Source organism: Protopterus annectens, chromosome 3.part0 (genome assembly GCF_019279795.1).
Source record: "Protopterus annectens isolate FY-2018-M chromosome 3.part0, PAN1.0, whole genome shotgun sequence".
Classification (NCBI taxonomy): Eukaryota; Metazoa; Chordata; order Ceratodontiformes; family Protopteridae; genus Protopterus; species Protopterus annectens.
Genome location: NC_056731.1, coordinates 1216984335 through 1217010928, shown reverse-complemented (window position 1 = coordinate 1217010928; position 26594 = coordinate 1216984335). Strand labels below are relative to the sequence as shown.

Below are 26594 nucleotides of genomic sequence, written 5' to 3'. Positions count from 1 at the left end.
GAACAGTTCCACATAGGCAGCAGTATTTTCATTGTTTATGGGGGCTTGACATTATGATAGGTTATCAACTTAATAGCTGGAAGCTAGTCTCTGAGCAGTTTATGAACATTTCAGGGTTAGCTGGGGTTCCGGGTTTCATTTTTACTTCAAAGGAGACTATTTTGTGGTTTGACCTTACCAGAGAACACATTACACTAGAGGGTGTGTAGTATCCTCCCACATCAGTAAGGACAAGTTCCAGTATGTTTGTGCCCCTTGCATGCATAATGTCAATCTGGTCTAGGGAGTTTGTGTTTACAAAATCCAGGAATCTCTGTGCCTGCACATTTGGTGTTGTATATGATTCCCAGTTAATATGCAGGCAATTAAATTCACCCATGTATATGGTATTTGGTTGGATGTTGAGTGCTTCCAAAATGTAGAATACATGTTATAGTTTTCCTGAGCCATAGAGGGGGACCTATAGCTTGCAAGGAAGTGGTATGGAATTTTGCTTATGGTGATTTGAAAGTAAAGAAGCTAAAGTACATTGTTCTGCCTGACCTCCTTTGAGGTATATTTATTTTTGATGCAAATCAATACAACTCCAACTTTTGTCCCTGAATTTGTAGTAGCTGATTTAAATGTGTGGAAGGAATTATAGCCTTGCACTGCAGGTGTGCTCTCCACAGCTTTAAACTATGTCTCATGACTGCATAGGCATCAACATTATCAAGAGTAAGGAGAGCTTGTAGGGAGTGGAGTTCTTGTATAGACTCCTAGCATTGAGCAGTAACACCTTTAGATGTTCATGGTTATGATCTGTTCTGTCTGAAGTACTTTCAGTTTGTCATTGCCGAAAAAGGCACTATGGGGGAGGACAATGTTTTAGCTAATACTTGAAAGCCTAGAGGAGATGCAGACCATCCCTGGCAAAGCAGCATGGTCTGTTGACCATCACCTTCCATGCTGACAAATATTGCACCTCCTTAGAATGACACCAGAAACTAAGCCAGTTTTTAAAGTCAGTCATCTAAAGTTTGTATTGCGGCATCTTCCTTGGAGAAGGTAAAATGATTCTCAATGCTAGGGTCATGCCATCCTGCAACACATATTCTGTGAGCTCCATAACATCTCTCTTCATATAGTCTAAGGAGGTGCACCTCAGGTCATTTACACCCACATGAACTATGACTGTGCCATACTAGTACTTGTGTTCCATTGACCTAAGTGCATGTGTAATGTGGCAGACTCTGGACCCAGATAAACAACTGACCATGACTTTTTTCTTACTCATACTGGTGACAAGGACATCAGTATGTCTCACAATGGAGTATCCAATACTCAGAATATTAGATTGTGTGGTGGCTTTCTTTATAAGCTTAGAAGTACAGGCTCCATGAGATGCGATTGTATGTGTTGATGTGGGTGTTGTTTTGAAAGAGTGCATTTGGAGATGCTGAGGGTATTTATTATGTATCCTTCATCTAGGAGGTCTTTGGAGTTTAGGAAGGTTACATTTATGTAAGTGCCTCAGCATATATGGATCTGTGTGCCTACTTTGAACTGTGTAAAATGGGTGCAGTGTGTACTAATGACAACATGCTTGACATTAGGAGTGCTTTTATGTGGGGCATAGGCTGAGATTATGAATACTGCCCTATCATTACACTGGAGCCTGATTTTCAAGAGTCTGTCACGAATTCTGATGACATCCCTCACTGCCTTCTGAAGCCTGTCCCTCACCACAATTCCTATACCATTTCTAGTTTGTCCTCTGCCTGTCTAGTAAGTTCTGGCCCTCAAGCCAAGTGGCTTTGCTGCTGCCATTCCATCTTGTCTATTGGATACATAGGATGTCCAGCCTCCTCCTTACCATCCAATTCCAAGCTGCATCCTCTCAGTGAACTTATACTGAGTGTAGCAATTCTTAGTTCATGTTTAGCAAGTTGATTTGTTTTAAGTTCAGCTTTTACTCAACACTGTTATCCCAGGTAACTCAAGCTGGCCAATAACCTATTAATCCAGGGCTGCTGGGCTTTATGGTGGGCACACACTGGCCAATAGGGGAAATTACTCCCCACCCACCATTACCACGTTTCCCTGGTGTAGGTTGGAGTAGGCTGGGTCTTCAACCCATTTATCACTGGCAAATGCCCATGCCCATTTTGGCAATATTAGTCAAAATGACCAAATCACCTAGAGCCACACTTTACACAGTAACTGGCTAGCCCTGCCATGGTGCACAGTCTGTGATCTGTGTTTTCCTATCTTGACAATAGTGTACACCACAGTAGATGCTCAATGCTGTTGGTCTGTACAACTCTTCCCTCTACAGGGCCCTCTAGAGGGTGAATTTGAGATGGAAACACTCTTTTGTATTCCCTACAAATCATGCTACCTAGGGATGCACTGGGACATTGTGAACTGGCTTTTGTTACACCATATCTAACTTATAAACTGTCAGCTTATTAAGACTTACCTCCTACTGACTCCATAATTTCTACCAGTTTACATTTTAATATGCTTATGTATAAAGTCAGAATCTTAAGTTCATTTTGACTGCCCCTTCTGTTTTAAATTAGAACTACTTTATCCAACAAAGTTTTATTGGGCTAACAGGAACATATATTACTGACTAGTAATTTAATTAATATTTACTAATTCTTCTGAATATTGTATTGCTGGTTCTGTAAAGGTTAATAATTATCATCACAGCTTATATGGTGCCACACAGATTTTACTGGTCATTTCACAATTCTGTGAATAGTATAGTTGTGTAAGTTGAACTTAGCATGACAGTAGAAGTTCAAATGACCACTGCTGCAGTAGCTTTAGCTCTATATGTCAGCTTCCAAAGGTTCAGGGCACCTGAACATGGGTTTGGGTGACATGCTCCCCACTGCTTCTCTACAGAGCACTTTATGCAACACAAGGCCCATCTGTAATAAACCTGAAATTCTCTCTGGTTTATTACATAATGCCGACCTTGTGTTCATAAAGGAAACCTAGTAGAATAAGAGTGTTGGTTGCTGGTCTTTGTCTTTGCTTGGTGACTTCCCTGTATCTCCATTCTTCAATGACTAAACAGGACAAGACATAGGGACTTCACTGACTTTCTTGATGACTTGTTGTCATTATCCAAGTAATTGAGGAATCAGTTTCTAACTAAATCATTCTTATGCATTATGAAGGAGTTTGGGGTCATTGAGGTTACTGCCATTGTGGTCCACCAATTAAGGCATACTCTGAAATCAATATTCCAGCTGAGTATGTCATCTTCAGACTCAGTGGTGAACCAATTTCATGTGATGCAAAAAAAAGTTATGTACTCACCATAACTTTTCATTTTTCTTCAACCTGTGGGAATATGGATCCAGTATGGATCCAACTCAGCCACATTTTCCAGCATTGGATCCAAGCTCCAAGCTCCGGCGGTACCCATAATACCCCTGTCACCCTCCTCCCCTCAGATCGAGTTTGCTGTAGACAGAAGCACCCTAACCTACACATATGCCTAAACCCCTAACATTGGCACCAATTAGATCAAAAGGAAGCTCACCAGAGTAGAGGGGGCTATGCCTCTTCCAGCCAGTCCACTACACAGCCCACACAAGACAGGGGAAAGGAGGGAGGGACAGTTGAAGACAAATGAAAAGCAACAACTCAGATGGAATGTTATGGTGAGTACATAACATTTTTATCTGAAGTTGTTTTCATTTGGTCTTCAATCTGTGGGACAAAGTCCCCAGCTACCAAGAGCCCTGGGAGGTCTTCATGGAAGGATGTTCCGGAGCATGACTGAGCCAAAGGATACCCTGACCCTGGAAGGAAGATCCAACTTTTAATGGGGGATAAACATATGTGATGATGCCCAGGTAGCTGCACAACAAATATCATCTAAATACACGCTAGACCAAAAAGCCGCAGAAGTAGGTAGAGACCTGGTGGAATGCACCCAGACATGGCCTGGTGGAAACAACCCTTTGGCTTGATAGGCCAACGAAATGGACCCAGAAATCCATCGAGCAATAGTCACCTTTGAGATAGATTTTATGAAGAATAGCTTAGAAAAGGAAACAAAAAGTTGATCAGACTTACAAAAAGATTTTCTTCTCTGCAAACAGAAATGCAATTGCCTGTGAACATCAAGCAAATGCAATTTACTCTCCTTTATTCTGGAAATTTGGGAAGAAAACAGCAATAATAATAACCTGGTTAATATTAGACTCTGATGCCACTTTTGGAAGGAATGAGGGATTTGTCTGTAGTGAAACCCTATCTTTGTGAAACACCATATACGGCAGCTTGACAGATAAGGCTTGGATCTCTGAAACTCTCTTGGCAGAGGTAATAACAATCAGAAAAGGCATCTTCTAAGACAGAAACTGCAAGTCAACTGTAGCCGCTGGATCGAAGGGGGGAGAAACTAGGGCTTGTAAAACTAGGGTGAGATCCCAAGGAGGCATTGGGTACTTGACTGGAGGCCCAAGTAGAAAGGTACCTTTCAAAAAGGCCTTACAAAGCTTGGATGAAGCCAAAGAAGCCAAATTATTTCCTATGTGAAAATTAGAGGTTGCTGCCAATTGTACCTTTACTGTAGAAAAACTGGCAGCATGATTAAAAATATCTGCTAAAAACTCCAAAATAGCAGGAATTGGGGCAGTACAGGGATCCAAATCATGCTAAGCAGCCCAAATGAAGAAATGCTTCCACTTACTGGAGTAAATCTTCCTAGTGGAAGACTTGTGAGCCGCTACCAAAATCTTCTTAATAGGAGAAGACAACCTGGGAGTATCTAAGTGAGCCCCAATGAAGTTGAGAACTTGTACTGGTACAAATTGGGACTTGTTGAGATTTATTGTTATGCCGAGATGGTGAGCGGTCTTGAGAAGGAGATCCATGGCTTGACACAGTAGACGTCTGGAGGGAGCAGAAAGGAGCCAGTTGTCCAGGTAAGGGAAGACCTGGAACCCTGGCAGCTGCCGGTGAGCCACCACTACTGCCATCACTTCGGTGAACACCCTGGGGGCAGTGGTGAGCCCAAAGGGGAGCACTCTGAACTGATAATGACTGGCTCCCAGCCAGAAGTGGAGGAACCTCCGAGAGCATCTGTTTATCTTAATGTGATAGTATGAGTCTTGAGGTCCACCAAGCACATCCAGTTGTTTAACTGCAGAAAGGGCAGAATAGAATGGAGGGTGAGCATCCAAAACTTTGTCTTGGCAACTGATAGGGTTTGGGTTGAAAGATCCAAGTCCCCCATTTTCTTTGGTACCAAAAAGAACCGGGAATAGATGCCTGATCCAGATTGGTCTGGGGGGATGGGCTGGATGACTTGCTTTTCGAGCAGCCTGGAAATTTCTACTGCTGACTGCTCCCATTGCACAGGTGGGATTTCTGGGAGATGTTTGGGAGGGACTAGGGGCTGAAGGAAGGGGATTGAGTATCCTCTGGATATTATCTGCAACATCCAGTGATCACTTGTGTTCGACTCCCAGGCTGGTGGGTGGAGAGAAGGATGCCCCCCCCAACTGCCTCTAGAGATGAGCAGTCAGGCAACCCTTCAAGGCTGCTGTGAGGGTCTGTCCGGGAGACCGTCCCAAAACCCTTTGTTCCTCAGAACCCCTCTGTCACGAGAGTGGCATCTATCATATCTCCCTCTGCCTCTGGGGGAAGATAAGTCCTGAGCATTGTGGGAAAAACCCGGAGACTTTTGAAACCACATCTTCTTCATCTCATGCTGATTCCTGGAAAAGGATCATTGTGGAATTGAGAAGCGAATCCCAATGGCAGACAAGGTCTTCCTGTCTTTCTTGCTCTGGACCAAGGTGTCTTGAATGGTCTTACCAAAAAGGGTGGAACCATCAAAGGGGGCATTTGTAAATGACACCTTGAAAGGCTCAGAGAAAAGCACAAAGTCGGAGACAGGCGTAACGCCTGATGGCTATGCCTGTTCTGGCCACCCTACAGGCACCTTCAGTCGCATGTGACAGGAGCCTCATGGAAGTATTGGAAATGGAAGTAAGAATGGCCATATGGGAGGAAAACATCTTCTCCTCCATTGACTTGGACCCTGGGGCAGATTCAGTGACCTCTTTGACAAGGTCCTGCTGCAGTCCGATGACATGTGCCATGTAATTCAGCGCACACAAAGCAAATGTGGATGAGGCATATGTCTGCTTCCCGATATGGTCCATGGCCCATGACTCTTGGTCCGGCGGATGGAATGAAGAGATCTCCTGAGCGAGCTCTTTCTTGGTGGCTGACGCAACCACCATGGCATCCACCAGGGATCCCTTCGACCAATGCTGCCTGTCCAATGGAGTACTGAGAACTTTGTCCAGATGCTTGGGGACAGGTTCAACTGTGTCTGGTTCCTCCCATGCCCTGGATGAAATTAGGTCCACAAGAAGATCCATGGAAGGGGACACCCAGGAGGTAGAGGGTCCTGTGCCAAATGCCTCCAGGAACACCGAATCATCTAGGGTGGGTTTTCAGGTAGACCACATCCCACGCTGGCGCAGAATTTCCATGATGTCTCTGAAGGAGACATCATCTGGGGTGATCAGGGGGAACCCTCCCCTTCCTCCAAGTCGGTGTCTTCTGTGAGGGTCTCCAGTGATGAATCCAAGTGCCTCCTTTTGCAGATATGTTTCCAAGGGAGCTCCTCAGGGGGAGTTTCTGGAGAGGACTCAGAAACCTCAGGAAGCTCCCAGGGGGAACCCCCTGGGGCGGAGTGGCAACAGGCTGTCGCTGAAGAGATAGGGTGACAGATTTTGGGCCAAAAAGAGAGGGACAGCAAGGATGAACTCTGAGGAAGACAGCATCAAGGGTCTCAATGGAGCTGTGAGAACCCTATCCATCACATCGAAAGCAGACAGTGAATACATCCCTGTAGCAGGGGGGAGTAAAACCAGACCCGCCATCCTTTGTTCTGAAGGGGGAGCCAGATCCAAGCCTCCAGTTGCCAAGACTCCGGGTGGAAGGGCCGACTCCGAAAACCGCAAAGCTGATGCCATCCCCAGAGATATGGCACCAAGACTATGGCTCCAAAAGAGTTGGATGGCTCTGAAAGAATCAGAGCCGAGCCACTCAGGGCAATGGTCGGTATTAAGGTACCTGGGACCACTGGCGCTGACCCCACGTCAGGAAACCTCAGAGCCAATGGCTCCAAAATTGGGAAAACTATTTCAAGGTAGGGTGATTTTCCCTGGAATGTACTAGTAGGCTAAGGGTCAGCAATGGGGAACAGATATGTGTTTGAGAGGGGTGGTGTGGGGGGGGACAAATTAGATGAGTGAAGTATATACAATGTCCCAAGCTACAATGTAAGTGGACTTGTAAGATGAATAGTCTTACGATATATTCATGTGTATAGCTGTATGAAGGCCATTAGTTGCCTGTTACAGATATTCAAATTATATATCCATCTGTCAGAAATCATATTTTTGTCTTATGATGATTAAGATATCATCCCAAATGGTGGGCAACATTGTCAGGGGCACTATGCCCTTTAAGTGTAAGGCAACCTCAAAATCTGATCTTAGTCCATGGTCTAACAACTTAAGTATATACCTAAATGAATTAATATTGCAGTAGACCAGATAGATGCAATATGGAGAAGTCTCTTCCAATAAGTGTCTTGAAGGATGGTAGCATGGCTAGAACAATGATGTCAAATGAGCAATAAACAAACCTGGAAATGACCCCAGGGTTACCTGTGACAGTAATGATCCAGCATTCATCTGACCCCCAGTTTGGCATTATTACCTCTAAACAGACCCAACTGCCTCACACAGAATGATGATGGTCTGGCTACAGCAGCAGGGTGTAGTTGTTATAATATTTTCCCTTGATTCTGATACTTGAGGTCACAAACAGATGCAGTGAAGTCAAACATTCCAGTGTTCAATACAGGGTTATCTTTTAGTTTGTAGCAGCCCAGTCAAGCTTTGTGAAACACTCCTACAACAAAGACCACAGACTTGCATAATAATCCTAAAGATCATGTGCACACTGCTAAAACAAGAGTTCAGTAAACAGACATATAATCTGTTTCCAGTTAGCTGCTTACCTTACTTTTGCCAATGTTCACAGTAAATCCTCATTTTCATTGTTTTTTATGTGACTAGCAGCACAAAATGGTGCTGGCAACTTGCTCCACCTTTGAGGGTTTCCCTGCAGGATATTCTTCTTCCTTATCAATATGCTGCCATCGCTTCAGGGTCAAAACTGTACAATTTACAGTGAGGGTGAGGAATACATAGTGAAATAGCAGTCGGTAAATAATGAGACGTGAGTCTCAGAATTCATATCCTTCAGAAAGTGAAAGATAATGCAAAATCTGTTATAGCTACTTTGTTACAAGAGCAATATTTAAAACTGGTCACTGATTTTGGTTCTTTGTCCCCCCTATTATTTTTGATTTGTCACTGTTTTTTGCACTAAGATGGTCAGAGGCATAGCTCTCAAGCTCTGAGCAAAAGAAATCTGTACAAAACCAAAAATAATGAGGGAGCAAAGAGTCAAAATAGGGACAATGTTTAAATATTGCTCTCATAAAGCATTTTCTGAAGGATATGACGTCTGAAACACAAACATCTGTCACTATTTACTGAATTAAATCCTTACTGATTTTCCAGAAAACTACACATTTATGAAGAAAAGACCAAAAATATGAGGTAAAAAATCTGGACGTTCTGCGAAAATCTGGATAGTTGAGAGGTATGGAAAGGTGTAGTACAAGACCTCTGTTCCAACCATGTTTTTATTTTCTTACTTTTCTGTAAATTGCCTCCCTGCTGCTACAGTACTGACTTTGTGGGGTTAGTGTAATTGTTAAGGTCTTCACCTTACAGATACGAGGTACTGGGTTTGATTCAGACCTCTGGTTATTGGCTAGGCTTGTAATAGGCTGTGGACTGACAGTCCAGTATTTACCTGTGAACCACAGAGACTGAAATCCTAAGGCAGTGGATGACTTTGAAACCCCTTTGTCTGTAAGATGTTTGAGCACAGCACATACAAGCAGGCACAGTAAATATGACCTAGATTTATGTCATCAATGCAATCAGCATGATGATGCGAAGTAAGGAAGTACTGCAGACACAAGTTCGCTGACTTCTGAATTTCGTGAGTGTGTGAAAAAGAAAAAAAATGCCCAGAAAATGAAGTGAAATGAGATTCATGGAATGATATCTCCTACTACCATATTGAAACACTTAAATACAAAGGGATAACAACAGCTTCTGTTTGGTTACCTTATGACAGGTCAAGATCCAATTTGCTGGTTAACTATGAAATGAAAGATAAGCCTGACTCAATGCATTCAACATTCTACAGGAAACTGCTCACCACGGTGAGTGAATCAAATTACAGAAAGTCCTGAAATTATGTCACAAGAATGTTCTTGGATTTATATTCAAATTTCTTGATGTCCATACTGAAATAAGTTGCCTGACACTCTAAACTGTTTGATTGCCTAAAGACAGTCAGTACCTAGGTTTTTGGGCAGATTTAAGTAGCATTTGACTACAATGAGTTAAGTAACCCAAGATAAGGTGGTATGTTATTTTCTAAGGCCGAAAATGCATACTTATTATGCATATCAGTTTCCAGAGCTGTGGACGAGGGTAAGGAGGTCCACACAGCCTATTTGGACCTCGCCAAGGACTTTGACACCATCCCCCACTCTGGAATCATAGATAAACTTACTAAGCTGGGCATAAATCCCTACGTCACTTGATGAGTTGCCAACTGGCTTACTGACAGAACCCATACTGTAAAAGTAGCCGACTACAAATCCAGCTCCAGACAGGTGACAAGTGGAGTACCTCAGGGTTCAGTCCTGGGACTGCTCTTGTTTAGCATCTACTTCTCTGAGGTACAGGCCAACACTAAGCGACTCTGGCTAACAAAGTTCGCAGATGACTGCAAACTAGGAGCCATTATTGAATCCCCAAATGATGTGTATATTCTACAAAAGGGCCTTACAGAAACAGATGCTTGGTGCCAAAGCCATGGGCTCAAGCTTAATGCCAAGAAATGTATAGTTATCCTCTTTGGGAAAAATATGTACCCATGAATTACCACATAGGTGGCAGTACACTAAACACCAAAAGTGTGATGAGAGACTTAGGGATACAGGTGGACAGTGGTCTCACCTTCGATAACCACATCGCCACAACAGTCAGGAAATCCTTCTATGTGGCATACCTCATCACTAAGGGCTTTTCATCCAGAAAAAAGGATGTCATTGTCCCACTGTACTCATCCCTCATCAGTTGGATGGGAGATAGGAAATTCACCTCGGGGATCACGTCAGTTGCCCTGCTAGACAGAGGTCCAGGCAAGTAAATATTGTGGGAAGAAATATCCAGGGAATTGTTATGGCTAGGCTTGTATAGGCCCTAGGGCCGATAGCCTAGTACCAACCTATGAACCTATATGATGTAAACTTATAACTATGCCAAAGACCTGTCAACAAATCCAGAAGAGGGTGAACTTTTCTGAGCATAAGCCCTCATAACTTTTTATAACAAAAAGCTGTCTTTATGTGATGGGATCGAAAAGACAGACGTGTAAGAGTAATCTGAAAAAGGCAACAGTCATTGAGAATTCCTTAAAAACAAGAATAGGCATGGCCAGAAATAAGGTTATTATATCACACTGACATTCCTCTAAAAAAGGAAAATGACAATATGACAAGGATATATAACAGAATCAGCAAAGACCTGCATGCCCATTGCAAGGTGTAATCCTTAAACTGTGCAGCTCTCCAAGTTTATGCTTACTTTGGAAGCATAAATGATCATTAAAAAATAGAAAGAGAAATGCAACTGACACAAAATTTCAGGATCCAGTGCTGAAATACCAACAAAAATAGCACTTGATCTAATACATAATTCACAACAAATTCAACATTATCATACATCACTGGTGAATATCACCAAACACAATTAGCTGCTGCCATAAATGTGGTGCCACCTTAACTACTGAAACAGAATATCAAAAATAAAGTACTCTAAACATGAAAATATGGCTTGCTCTCGAAATGCTCTCAGTTACATACACATATTAAAAACTATTAAATATCACAGCACTTAAAGTTTTAATTTATGGAGTTTCTTATTATGAAAAAATACCCACACATGCTCACGTGCTTACTACAGAAATAGATTACTCTGCCAATTCCATATAAAATCATAAATTCTATTTTTTAGAAGCTATTTGAGAAGTCACTGTGGTAAAATTCTATTTAACTGTGCACCCATATTCATTTTCAGCTCTAATATATAAGTATTCTACATAATAAATGCAAGTAATTCAAACAAGGTCAAGAGGCACACCATAAAGAAAGAGTAGTCAGCAGTTTTATAAAAGGGGTAAATTAGGGGAAAAAACCAGGAGGGGTGTATCTTTAACTGCTGTCTTCTGGCTATTCAGAACGTTTGATATTTCAGTGCCATTGCAGATGTGGAATTACCATGTCCTAACACCACTTAAATCACCAGAAAAAATAATGCCAGAAATGTAATTTAAAATGCAATGTTATATTATAATATGCTTTTAGTTCATACTAAAATATAGATCCATTTTATTAATTTATGACAGATTAAACCAACAAAGTGTAATAAAAGTACATCATGGGTGGTGAAACTGAATCCAAAGTTACTGACTAAAGCAGAACTTAAAACAGAATTAGGAAGAAGAACCCACCAAAGTGCTCTCTTTCTCTCTTTCCCCACTCGGAAAACTGTATTTGCACATGTTGCCTTCTTTTATAATTACAACTGCATCTCTCTTCTAATTAGAGATATCTCTTACTGCAGGTTACTCATACTAGTTATTCATTTAAAGGGGGATAGAGTCTGGAGGTTGGCCCATTGATCTTTATACATGCCAGTAGTAAGTTCACAAATGGAGTACATATCCATAGCTGCAAAGGTAAGGCATACATTTCCTCAGACTACTGGGGAGCAAAGTTCAGGAACATGTCTGAATGGTTTCTTAGTGAATGTGGAATATGCAACCAGTTCTCAACTCATCACTTTGTAGGTGGTTCTGCTGAAATGCTGAGCTGTCGGCAGCCTCAGGAACCAAGAGTCAAAACAGATTCAACAATGCAGAAGGAACCACCATCTGAACAGTTGTAGGACTGTGTACAACTAATTTTCAGTCATTATATACGTGAAGGTTGACTAATGACAGGGAATATGGCAGAAAACAACTGGATCCAGCATACGGCAGGCCGAAAGCTGACCCCACCTTGCCTCTTGCAATTAAAATTCTTGATAAACAGATGATCCCCTCAGTAAGAGGTTGTATTATACTCAACCACAGATTGTTCCAGAAAAAAATTAATAAGATAGAGGAGATGGCATCTTGCAGATCAACAAGCATTGGAAATGTACAAAAAATGGTGTCTACATTTTTTTTGGATGTTGGCTTTTTTTCTGTACTCATCTTAGCAAATTATGCAAATTCTGAATCAAATGTGATTCTACAAAAATAGCACTCAAAAAGGTTGTGCATGACAAGCAATTCAAATGGAAGCCACCTGTTTTCTGGAATATCACTTTTCTTTAACTATATTATATCAGTCACTGTATTGCAGAAGGAAGCAACCAGTTTATACACAAATTTCCATATAAAAATTATATTTATTAGTCAAACATAATCATTATCAGCACTTAATCGTTAAGTTACTTACTATGTAAATCTAATTTCTGTTGATATACACTGTACTTTTTAGAATGAAAAAGACTAAGGCTGCACATACTCCCTTCACTTATGCACTAACGTTGACATACTGATATAGACAGACATATTCAAAAGGTTTATTAATATTAATACAGTTTAGTCCTAGGTTTAGAACTTTCCTCCTCGTCCAATTCCTTCAGCAAATCTTCTGGCACCCTTAACTGACTCTTCTTTGAGAACTTGCTTTCCTCCATTAAATTCAAATTGCAAGGCTTCCATAAAGGAAGAGGAATCAAAGGCACTGTGATAGGCTGAGGCTCGGTCAGCACGCATACACAGCTGAGGGAATGCAGAAATCTGTTTGGCTAACTCCATGGCATGCTGCAGGGCTGTGAAAGGAAAACCAAAAAAGCAGTATCAGTGAGAATTACTGGTACAGCTGTGAATTATATTTCTGCAGAAGGTGTAGCAACAAAACTGCAGTTTGTTTTATTACTGTTTCACAATGAAAGTAGTGTAACAAAAATGGCATGAATGGTCAACCCTGCATTAGTCAACAAAGTGAATGTACTGCATTATTTACTGAGTTGTGGCCATGACATCATATGTGCTAACCTACTAAAAACATGTTTAAACATCATTCTTTTTCTAATTATAGATATCCCAAACTGAAAATGTCGAAAAAAGCATACATGAAAGATTCGAGCTGCCAGGAGTACTGCAATAAGAACACAATGAAACACAGTAGTATAGATGAGCGCTTTCATTCCTTTAATCAGTGCAATGGAAATTCATCAGATAAAATCCCAAATTGAACTTCCCTCTTAAATATTAAGAGAGAACAAATCAAAACTCATTACTTATTAAACATCAATTTCATTAAAAGTCATCGCTACACTTGTTAAACAAACTAATCAAAACATACATGCAACTGTTAGAAAATAGTATAAACATATAAAACATCTTAAATTTTTTTTATGTATAAAAACTTTAATTTGATAAAAATATATTTTAATAAAAATCTAAAACTAGTGAATTCATAATCTAACCCTAAAAATTGTTACATAGCTTAACATTATCACATTATTAACCCATTCTAAACTCTATCTACTTTCAGAGCCAACACACTACTAATAGAAATATCGTTTATTCATGGTGTTTGCTTAGCATTCAATAGAACCTGCCAATATGTTTCTCAATACTCAAGAAATGAAGAGCAATTCCATCCCCTTTCATTTCTTGCACCTTTTTACAAAATACAAACTTTTTAAAACTTTAAAAAGAAAGAAGCTAAAAAATATGTGCTGACATTATGAAAGACAACAATGAGTCGCTTGACACTTTTCTACATGGTCTAAAAGATAGACTGGCGTCTTATGAGAAAGAACTAGTAAACAGGAAAAAATCTAAACTTAACAGTGACTTAAGAGATTATGAACATAAAAAGGCGTTCATTATCTTCTCGAATCAGCAAATACCACATCATCAAGTTAGATTTAGTTGGGAAGAGGAAGTGAAAATGGCTCAACAATGTTATACATCGGTGGAAAGCAAGGCGTCTTCTACTGAAGGGGAATATGAAGAACATTTGGAATTTCCAACGTTGCCAAAGTCAAAGGATGGGGATAATCTCAAAGATTTTTCGTGAACAACAAGGCTTCTATTATGGGGGCAAAAAAAGGACTTGGTATGGACAGGATTATCAAAGGGAAGAGGGGCTTGGCCCGCATTCCAGTAAGAGAGGTAAATGGACTTATTAAATGTTTAGAATTGATTAATGATGTCAAAACTGATAATTATATTGTAAACCTATCACAATATGTACTTAATGAAACTGAGAAATGTGTACTGAATAGGGGCTGAAAGTTTATTCCAACTGGATTGCCAAGACTATATGAGCTAAAAAGTGATGTCTTTAAATTTATTAGAAAATTGCATTTACGTGACTTTTTCAAAAATGAAAAATGTAGGGATGAAAGTGTTACTATTGCTGAAGACATAGAATTTAGTGATGATAATTTCTATTATGTCACTCTGAAATGGAGATGGAGGAAAATGCACATTGCTCTTTAGTGCAAAGTAACTTTATACCACCATTTAGAAATGAAAATATTCAACAACTATATTATGTTTTGAACCATGTAATTTAAAATGAATATTATGCCTTTTTTTAAAAAGAGATAGAATACAATATAAGCAAGCAGGAATGGCTGTGTTTAAAAAAAGTGTGTGAAAATCATGAGCTGGTATTTAAGCCAGCGGATAAAGGGGGGAGTTGGTTATTATGCATTTTAGGCAGGATTGGGAAATGTGTAATCAGCATTTGAGTAATGAGAATGTTTATAAGAAAGTACATAAAGATGTATATGATAAAGTTTTATGTGAGTTTGATGAACTCATATGAGGTTAAAATATTTTACATCTGTGGATAAGGAAAGGACGTTTTGTAGAAAGGATTGTACTATGGTAACATTTTTTTGTCCACCTAAGATCCATAAAAATGCAACTAACCCACCCGGGAGACCTATAGTATCAGCCTGTAGTTACTTTACAAAAAAATTTAGCTAATTTTTTACATGGATATTTTGATAGGGAAGTAATAAAATTACCTTCCTATATCAAAGATTCATCTGATTTTTTAGAGAAATTAAAAGAGGTTAGGTGGGAAAAGGATATGTACTTCATAGTAATAGATTTGGTTAGTCTCTATATGAATATCAAACATATTTTTGGTCTAGAGGCCTTGGAATTTTTTCTAGGCAATAGTCCTAAAACTGAATATATCAAGGAACTAACTTCCTTTTGCTTGGAAAACAACATTTTTGAATTTGATGATGTGTTGTATAAACAGATGCAGGGAATGGCAATGGGGGCAGCATTTGCCCCCATGTATGCCAATCTTTTTATGGGCTATTTCGATAATCTGTATATTTATCATGATGATTTCTATACGAAAAATGTATTGAGATACTATAGATTTATTGATATTCTCATTTTTATATGTAAAGGTGGCTTTGAAAAGTTGGAGGAATTTATAATAAGTTTAGAGAAGAATAGGTTTGATATCCATTTTGATGGTTTACAAAAAGGAAGTGTAGTTAATTTTTTGGATATTTCCTTGGAAGGTAGTAATGAAGGATGGATAAGAACAAAGGTTTATAGGAAATGTGAAACTCAAGACCATATATTATTTGAAACTAGCTGTCACCCTCCATATACTATTAGGTCAATTCCATATGGAGAATTCATGAGGGTAAAAATAATATGTAATAATGTTGGGGACAGAAATACTGAGATAGAAAAGGCAATAAATATGTTTCATAAGAGAGGGTATGGTGAGGAACAAATTAATGAGGGAATAAAGAAAGTAATGATGAGTAGTGATGGAAATAGAAATAAAAATAACATCAATAAAAATAAATGTTTTGGTAAAGATAAGAGAGGAAAAGAAAATATCTACTTTAAATCTAAATACACTCCTTTTTCTATTAAACTAGAAAGTATAGTAAAATATTATTGGAAAATTATGAGGAAAGAGGAACAAGTATTAAAAGATTTGGAGTTGAAATTTACATATAGGAATGGAAGAAGTATAAGGGACTTACTGGTACATGGTACTTTTAAGAGACCTTTGCATACAGATTTAACAGTTTTACCAGAGAAGGGCACGCTCCCCTGTGGGAACTGTGGGGTTTGTCAATTTATTGGGAGAACCTTTCCAGAAATTAATGGTAAAAAGTATCAGGAATATGGATACTTTACCCGTAATAGTGTAGGTATAATATATGGGCTTAGATGCCCATGTAATAAATACTATATAGGTAAGAGTAAGAGAAATTTTTCAGTCAGACTCAAAGAACATATTAGGGATATAAGAAAAGGCAGATTGGTTAACCCAGTAGCAGTACATTTTTGTAATTTTCATGAAGGGAACCCTGAAGGATTGCAATTAACAATATTAGAAAAGTGTAAGGAAGGTTTTTTAGCACCAGAGGGGTTGAAATATAAATTAAGATAGAAATAATCCACTTTTATTTTGAAATATAATACCCTGTGTTTGAAAGGTTTAAACAAGGAATGCAAGTGGAAAAAGTTTCTTATAATGTTTCTTTAAGAGACACTTAAGGTTAACTGAAAGATTGGGGGTGTTCATAGGTTCATACTAGGCTATCTGCCCTAGGGCATTTATAAGCCTAGCCAGAATGTGTTTGGCTATCGCCACCCATTTTAAATTTATTTTGCTATGCCCTTTTTCGAGGTTAGTATACTGTGCCTCTGTCTAACAGTGACACAGAAGTGATACCCGGGGTAAACCTACGATCTCCCATCCACTCATCAAGATTCCTCTTGAAGAGAGTCAATGAGGGACTCTGCCTAACCTGGACTGGGATTTTATTCCAGAGTGAAGGGAGCCTCTGGGTTATGAATCTGTCCCTCCAGCATGTCCTATTTATTTCAGTGCTGAGGTTCAAGTCTCTCGAGCGCGTAGCTCGATGGGATTTGGATTTTCTGAGGTGCAGCATGTCCATTAATTCCGGGTTGGACATGGCTTTATACGTCAGGCACAGATCGCCTCTGAACAGGCGGTATGCCACTGAGTAGAGCTGGAGTTTCTTTAACCGGGCAGCATATGGCATCTGTTTGAGCCCTTTGATCCTCTTGGTGAGGTACTTTTGGGGTCTTTCCAGTTGCTGCAGGTGTCTGGTAAGGTACATCCCAAAAGGGGCATTGTACTCAATTATGGGCCTGATGAGGGATGAGGGATGAGTAAAGAGGCACAATGACCTCCCCTGATCTAATTGTGAATCTCTTCATGATTTGTGGGCACTTTGTTTTTGCCAAAGGGGATGACTATACACTTTTTGGCATTCAGCTTGAGGCCATGGCTCTGGCACCAGTTGTCTGTTTCTATGAGGCCCTTTTGGAGGATGCTTGTGTCGGCTGGAGAGTCGATTATGGCGCCCAGTTTGCAGTCATCTGCGAACTTGGTCAGCCACAGTCCTTCCATGTTGGCCTGTACCTCCGAGAAATATATACTGAACAAGAGAGGCCCCAGGACTGAGCCTTGTGGGACACCACTTGTAACTGGTTTGGAGTCTGACATGGCTCCAGCAATTCTAACCATGTGGGTTCTGTCCTTGAGCCAGTTTGCAATCCATCTAGTGACATAGGGGTTTATATTTAAGCTGGTGAGCTTATCTATAATGCCCGAGTGGGGTATTGTATCGAAGGCTTTTGTGAGGTCCAGGTAGGCTGTGTGGACCACCTTCCCCTCATCAATGGCCTTGGTGACTGTTTCAAAGAAATCAACCAGGTTTAAGAGGCAGGATCTGCCCTTAACAAAGCCAAACTGGGTAGGATCCAGTGTCTGTAGGTCCCCAATATATTTATTTATGAGGTCCATGATGATCCTCTCCATAGCTTTGCAGACCAAGCTAGTCAGGCTTATGGGGCGATAGTTTCCAGGATCTGTTGAGGCACCACCTTTATGGAGAGGGACCACTGTTGCTGTACGCCACTCTTTGGGCACATATCCTGTAGTAAGGCTGAGATTGAACAGTAGTTTTATGTTTGGGTTTAGCTCTTCTTGGAGTTCATGTAGGACGCAGCCCGGGACACCGTCTGGTCCCATTGATGCTGTGTTTTTTGCTTTGGAGAAGGCGGCTCTTACCTGAGCATCTGAGATGTCAGGGGGGCAGCACTCTGCTGGGATAGATATTTGCCCTTTTGGTGGGGAGGGGGGGGGGGAGAAGTTTGCGCTGAACCTGTCAACTAGGATGTTGGCAATGTCTATGGGTTCAGTGTATTTTTTGTCATTTTGGACTAATTCTGAGCATATCTGGGAATTACCACCCAGGTTCCTAACATAACTAAAGAAAGCCTTGTGATTATCCTTAGTGTCCTGTGCAATATTTCTCTCGAAGCTGGCCTTAGACAATTTTATGAGTGCCCGTAGTTTTTTGCTGATACTGATCAGTGATGCCTTCCCTTTTTGGGATTTTGCTCTATCATTTAGTAGCTTCCTCCTTCTATTGTATAGTTTGTTTATGGCTGGGGTCCACCAGACAGGACGTCTGCCTTTGGAGGATTGGGTCTTGGTTTTATTTAGGATCGCATGATCCATGCATTCCTGAAGGTGTTCATAGAATGAGTTTATAAAGGATTCTGCGGTCTGGGCCGTATTTTCCACAGGCACGGGGGCTTTGAAGGATTCCACCTCGGTTTTGAGGAGTGTGAAATTTGCTTTAGAGAAGTTTTTCACTGTGGTTTTCTGGGCAGGCGGTGGGGTCGGGATGTGAATATCCAGTGAGATTAGTTTATGGTCTGATCTTACCAGTGAGGGATACACTTCTAGTCTGGAACATAGAGTCCCCATGTTGGTGATGATCAGGTCCAGCATGTTTTCCCCTCTTGTGGGAGTGGTAACAAGTTGTTCCATAGCATTTGAGTTTATAAATTCTAGGAACCTTTGGGCTAGGGTGTTGGAGCTAGAGTAATGCTCCCAGTCTATGTTTGGGTAGTTGAAGTCGCCCAATATAATGGTGTTTGGAGAGACCTTCATATTTTCCAGTGTTCTCAGGAAGGCCGAGTGGGGTTCCTGGGTTTGGGAGGGTGGTCTGTAGCAGGCTATAAACTGGAAGGCAGTTTTACCCACTGTTAGTTGCACATGGATAGTCTCTGATGCTTCGTGCTTTGCCACCAACTTGGAGGTGTGGGTATCTTTGATGAATATCGATAATCCCCCTCCTTTTGTGGTTCGGTCCAAGTTTTGGGGCCGAAAAGCATGGTATGAGGTATAACCTGGTAGTGCTGGGGTGCTCTCGGGAGCCCTGAACTAGGTTTCTGTTACTGCACAGATATCGATGTTCTCCATGCTAAGGAGAGTTTCGAGTGCGTGCATCTTTATGTTTAGACTTCTGGCATTGAGTAGCATTACTCTTAGTTTCTTATCCCTTGTGATACCTATGGAGGTGGGTTTGTCTTTTGAGCCTTGCCTAAAAAAGGCACTATGGGGGTAGCAAAAGCCTTTGCCAATATCCGAAAGCCCAGGGGTGACAGGTGCAAGCCATCCCTAGCGAAGCATCGTGGCTTGTCGAGCATATCATCCCAAGCTGACAGGCATTGGATCCCCTTTGAATGACACCAGTACTTAAGCCAATTGTTGAAATTGATCATCTTGTCTTCATACTGTGGCATCATTCTTGGTGAGGGTAAGATGCTACTCAAGGTCAGGGTCATACCGGCCTGGGCTACATGCTCAGAGAGCTCCTTTATGTCTCTTTTCATGTAGTCCAGGGAGGTACGTCTCAGGTCATTCACACCAGCATGGACAATGACTGAGTCATATTTGTACTTGCCTTGGAGTGACCTGAGTGCTTGTGTTATGTGGCGGATCCTAGCGCCCGACAGGCTGCTCACCATGACCCTCTCCTTGTTCAGCCTGGTGAGCGGGACGTCAGTGTGCCTGACGATAGAGTCACCTATTACAAGTGTATCAGGTGTGTTGTTTAGTCTTAAGGGCTGTGACTGTTCGGCACACTGGCTTTGTGAGATATGTGTTGCACGTGTTTTGTTTTGGGGTAGCGGTTGCTTGGGTGTCTGCTTTGGAGGTCTCTGCTGCTTAGGCAGATCTTTATTTAGAGCCTCCGAGTATGTTTTTGTGTAATTATGTGTTTGGTTTGCTGTCGTGGTAGGTCTATGTGAGACTGAAATTGTAGTGAGTGTGGTTTCCTTCTCCTCCTGACTGGTTATGCCAGTACTGAGTTGAGAGAGCTTAGCCTCCAGTTTGGCTATATGGTTGCATCTCTCACATGTGTTGGAATTTGTTGGGAGGAGGAGAGGGTTGTCTGTGTACATGAGGCAGTTGTAACATTGTCTCAAGATTCCCAGATTCACCAGCTGGACCAGAGAGGAGATTGACAACTGACCTTTGGACATGCTAGAATAATATTGGGAGTTCCTTAATAATTGAAAACAAGGGCCAGTGGGGAGTGAGGGTGTAGTGATTTTAATTTTTAGTGCTGACTTATATAATTGCTTTAGTGAGCAAGTGCCAGATAACTTAAGTGCAATGTGTTACAGGTAACTTAAATGCAAAAACGACAAAGAGTAACTTTCTTTCAAGTGAAACAAGGAAATAAGTACAGTAAGCAATGCAGATATCACTAGTGATCCACAGAAGCGCTGAGAAGCCGCGTATTAGGTGGAATTAGCGTTCCAGGGTAATAAGAAGCAAACAAACAAGCATATAAGCAAAGCTAGATTCAGCAGGCCTGGATCTAGTCTATGCTACAGCAAACAAGGTGTACCAATTTCAGTAAGCTACAGTTCAAATATTCAGGCACTATAAACCTTTAACCAGAAATTCCCAGCTCAGAAGGGCAGAGTCCAGCCTCTTCTCCCACAAGAGTGCAGACCACGAACCTTCTTAATGTAAGATAACTGGCCTGAAGCCCAAGTGCTTAAACCAGAACTAATACACTTTAAGAATAACAGACACTGGGCTCTCAATCAGCAGTTCCCAACTTAGAAGGATGAAAGCTACCTGTCCTGCCACCACAGTGCATGCCACAAACCTTCCTAATGTAAAACAACTGGTCTGAAGCCCAAGTGCTTAACCCAAAAGACTTAGAATGATAGCTACACTTTAATCAAGTTACTACCAAGCAGTAATAAATACAATTGAATACTTTAGAGAATGCCTGGATTAGTGCTCAAGTTACACAAACAAAGCTAGATCCAGCAGGCCCGAATCCAGTCTATGCCACAGCAAACAAGGCGCACCAACTTCAGTAAGAAGCAGTTCAGATATGCATGCACTATAAGCCTTTAACCAGAAATTCCCAGCTCAGAAGGGCAGAGTCCAGCCTCTCCTCCCACAAGAGTGTAGACCACGAACCCTCTTAATGTAAAATAACTGGCCTGAAAGCCCAAGTGCTTAAACCAGAATTAATACACTTTTAAAATAACAGACACTGAGCCCTCAATCAGCAGTTCCCAAGATGTAAGCTACCTGTTCTGCCACTACAGTGCAGACCACAAACCCTCTCAGTGCAAAACAACTGGTCCGAAGCCCAAGTGTTTAAACCAAAAGGCTTAGAATGAGTTACACCAAGCAGTAATAAATACAATTGAGTACTTTTAAGATGATGCAAAAGTAAAATAAAGTAGGTAGAAACACAAGTACAGTAAAAGCAGATGAATTTTTTTTTTCTGAACAAATGCTGAGATCAAAGAAACAGATTTGAGTGCTGAAACTAGAAAACTGGCTAGTTATAAGAAAAAAAAACTTAGCTAGAAGGCTTCCCTCCAACACAGAAGGGCTTGGGGGCTCAGAAGCCTACAAATAGTCTATACCACTTAACAGGAAAGGCAGGAAACAAGCTTAATTTTTTTTTCTGTTTCCCAGATGCTCTCTTTGTACACAGTAGGAGTGCCTGAAATCAGAATATGATCTCACTGCACTCAGTTGAGTGAGCAAATGAGATGGGCCCAGAAGGAGTATCCAAACACAAATTTACAAGAGGGGCGGGCAGTTTCAAGTCCACTAAGATTAACACCAAAACAAAAACAGGGAGGGTGGGTGGGACTAACTGAAGAGCAGAGTCAAAACTTCCAGTTCAGTTAATATTCCTGCAACACAGTTAAAATCAATTTAAATACTGTATTTTTTGAAAAAAGTGCAGATAAAGGTACTTAAATTCTCTTATACGTCCAGTTGAATAAAGCAAGTTCTTAGCCGGCCAAAGCTGAGGTTTTTAAGCAGAAAATATTTCACACTGTACCACTTAAATAGGCAAGGACAGGAAATCAAATAATGTGGCTACCCCCACACCTGTAATTACTAGCAAATAACAAAATTCTGCAAACACTGACTAACTTCCAGTTCAGTTAATATTCCTGCAACACAGTTAAAATCAATTTAAATACTGTATTTTTTTGTTCTTTCTTTTTATATGTGTTTTATTGTGAAAATATACTCTGAAAAGGCTGTGGAAGCCGAGGCGCTAGATAATTTGGTGTGTTTTATGGTGTTTAAGAAAAGCTTTTTTACTTGCTGCTTGCTGTGCTGCTAATATTTGCTGCTATTCTTTTATTAAAGAAGAAAGAAAGGAAGAGCCTGTTGTGGTTCATGTTATTTCCTGAAGATTCTTGTGGATATACTGGTCTACTGGTGTGTGGTAAAAAAACTTTTTAAAACTGTTTTATAGCATGTCTATAAAGGTCATTAGAGCTGTCTTTTTTTCTTAATCGCATATACCTGTTGGTATATCCTATTTCTAACTGAATTCTCAGCCCTCCTATACAGACAGCAGTACATGGTGCATGCACACACACACACGCACACGCACACACACACACACACACACGCAACTACATATATATATATATATATATATATATATATATATATATATACACACACACACATATACATACATCTATAGGAAAGACAGAGAATTCAATTAGAAAAAGGATATACCAACATGTATATGCAATTAAGAAAGAAGACTGTGGTAATGTTGTCTCCTCACAGTTAGACACTGCCCGTTCGATTCTCAGTTAGAGCGTCTTCTGTGTGTCGACATGTGTGAATGGGCGTTCCTTTGTTGAAGGTTGTGCGTTAGGCCTGGCAAGCCAGCACGTAAAAATCTACTGCCAATCATTAGCGGACCGGAGTTCCGCTGTGGCGACCCCTAACCGGGAAAAGCCGAAAGACACAAACAAACATTCTTACCTTTCTCTTTCCTCTACTTTAACTCACGTTTTTAGTTATAGCATCGTTCCCTTATTCTCCCTGTTCTTTCTATATCTTACATTATATTCCTTTACCATCTAACGTCTTACCCCTACTCTTCATCTAACCACCTCCATTATACCGGTCAGCCCACTTACTACTCTCTCCATTTCTCTTTCCTATATTCACTTTTTACATCCAGTATCTTTCCCATTTATTGTCCTTCCTGTCTTACCTATGATATCTAAGACATCTAACATTTTCTGTCTTTACTTCCGTATCAAATAAATGCATTCTCCATTACCAATGTATGCAAATATTTGTAAAGATGTTGTTTTTGATTACTTTATATTGTGTTCTACCTTTATACATTGTACTTCCTTTTGAGATTTATTGTGTTCTCTATTGCTTCTTGATTACTTACATTTTATGCTTCATGTTACTGTTCTGTTGCGCTTTTCTCCAAAGCACACCCATGAATAGGAGGAATCAGTCAATAAATAAATAAAAAAATTAATAAATTAACTTATTTAAGACACATCCATTTCTCGATCATACTGTAGCATACCCCATATTCTATGTTTGGTGACATATATCTAAAAGTCACAGTATTTAAGCAAACAGACTATACACAAGATCTTCTTAGGAGACACATTAACAATACCACTAGCAGTTAAAATCAATTCCCTGGGTGCTAGTTTGTACTTTATCATTTTTCAGTTATGGGAGGGTGATGATGTTGAGCCTGATATCATGCAATTAGCCAAGTTGTAATGTGTACAACTGAAATGGGTCACAGTCTGCTCAAAGCAACAAATGTGTACGATGTATTTTTACTTCCATACAAAAATATAATACATGTAGGCCTGACAGGGAAAATGCTGAATGTATTTCCACAGTAGCACTATACTGAAAATGCAACATTTTGTTCAGGAATAAATTAAGGTAAAACTAAGAAAATAATAACTCATCATACAAGATGAAAAGGAATGCAGATAATAAGCATTAAGTAGAAAACAAATTACATAAAGTCACTTTACATCACACACCAAGGAAAACTACATAAAAAAGAAGCAGAAATTGGAAAGGAAGCCTGATGGTAAGCATTTATGTATAGCAAGTAGAATATAAATCAGAAACATTATATAAAGTTAATTTACACTTTGTAATGAAACAGATCAGAAGAAATATGTAAAGGAAAAACAGGAAAGAGATGATGTTAATGATTTTGAAAAGCATGCATTATGAAGACAAATTAAGTTCTATGATGGCAGTGAGCAATTTATGTCAACTTACACATCCTGGAGTAGGATTGTGGGGTTTTAATTATGAGGCACACCCTAGTAGAAAACACTGAGTGTTGCCTCTGTGAGGAGTAGGCTGCTGATTGTTCAGCAACACAGGGAGGGGGCAACAACAGATTCCATGTGCAGTGGCATCACTTGCTGTACCCCAATTAGGGCTTTCCTTTCCTTGCATTCCTAAAATCCCTGCCCCAATATGCTTATGATGTCTTCCTCTCTAATGTCACCCATTGGTTTGGATAGATGTCAACCATACCCAGAAAATGCTGTTGATTATCTACGACTCACCTGCAGATATGGATACAGCAGGATCTCACCAGCCCTAGAAAGGGGTAATAAATGGGTAAATGGGTAAACCGAATGATCAACAGTAAAAGTAAAGGAGCAAAAAAAAAAAAAACAAGAAATTAGACTCTACGTTGAGGAATGCTTAAAAAATAATGATAAACAATTAATACAATGAAAGATTAAGGCACAACAAAAGTTAAGCAGTTTAGAAACCGAGAGACAAGTTGTGCTCATCAGAGACTTACATTAAGGAAAAAACACAGTATATGAAGTTGAAAGGCTGAGTTCTGAATGACACTGATGGGGTAAATGAGGACAGCACTGTATTATATTACACAGTAATCCATACAGCCATAACACAGTCACTGGTCACTGTGAAACTCAAGCCAAGCAAGCTGGTGGTTCACAGAGCTGTAGTAAACTGAATAGTGGGTGATCAGGAAGAAATAACTTCTTCTTTCCGCTTTTCCCGGTTAGGGCTGCCACAGCAGATCACCTGTCCGCTCATGATTAGCAGTGGAGTTTTTACGGTGTCGAGTCGCCAGCCCGGCACCTAACCTTCCACAGAAAGCACACGCATGCACTCATGCCTAGAGCCAATTTAGAGTGTCCAATCCACCTACAGCATGTCTTTAGGATGTGGGAGGAAACTGGAGCACCCAGTGCAAACCCACGCAACCACAGGGAGGACAAGCAGACTCCGCACAGAAGGCACCCCAGCTGAGGATTGAACCGGAGAACCTCTTGCTGTGAGGCAGCAACACTAAGCGCTGCACCACCGCGGCCTTCCATCAAGAAGAAATAACAATTATTACTATAAGAAGTGGTAGCAAAGAGAGAATTATGGTTTCTAGCTGTTTGCTGATAGAGACATATACAGTTAAGTCAGAAGTGAAGGCAATATTACCAGCTGCATATCACTGACAAAATATGCATCCAGCACAAATCTCTGATAACTGTATTAGGTAAGAATGACAACAGACTTGCACATCAAAATGGTTTAAAATAATTAGGCTATGCTGCATTACAAAATACAGTTTCAATTACTTATTCCTTCTCTTACTGAAGGACTACATGTAACTTTCCCCAAGTTGCACTAATATTGCAAAAGTGCCACTTGTGTGTGTCTTTACTTGTTTGTCTATCAAGAGTGTGTTTGTGCGTGTGTGTGACAGAGAGAGAGACTGATATCTTTGTTTTCCTCTCCTGTCTGATGACCTGTGTGAGAATGACATTAAGGAAAAGAAACAACTGCAGATTGTCACGAAAATGTTAAAGCTTACCCCACAATAGCACTTCTCTAATTTTATGGGCACGAACCAGAGCTTGGCAGAAAGTAGTCATACAGTTCATGACAGCGGTGCATAATAATGACAAAATAGGCTGAACAATGTATTCTAATGCAATGGCACTAAATGACTGATGTAAAAACAGCCTTACATGTAAATGAACCTAAAGGAAGGTAGTGTGAAACTTCTTGAACAGATGTAGACATAGAGGTTATCAAAAAAAGTGTGTGGGGGTGTGTGGCTAAGATGGTGACCAACTAGCAGTACAAAGCTTTTGCTTTGCTTCCTTTT

General features: G+C 40.4%; 1 protein-coding gene across 1 annotated transcript in view; it reads right to left on the bottom strand.

Moving 5' to 3' along the window:
- Window positions 1–11561: 11561 nt before the first annotated feature.
- Window positions 11562–26594, bottom strand: part of LOC122796717 (probable enoyl-CoA hydratase echA8) — a 939187-nt gene continuing 924154 nt past the window's right edge. The window contains exon 7 of the mRNA XM_044065416.1: window positions 11562–13073. Within this exon, the coding sequence (XP_043921351.1) occupies window positions 12853–13073 (221 nt within the window). The 3' untranslated portion in view covers window positions 11562–12852. The remainder of the gene's footprint in view (window positions 13074–26594) is intronic.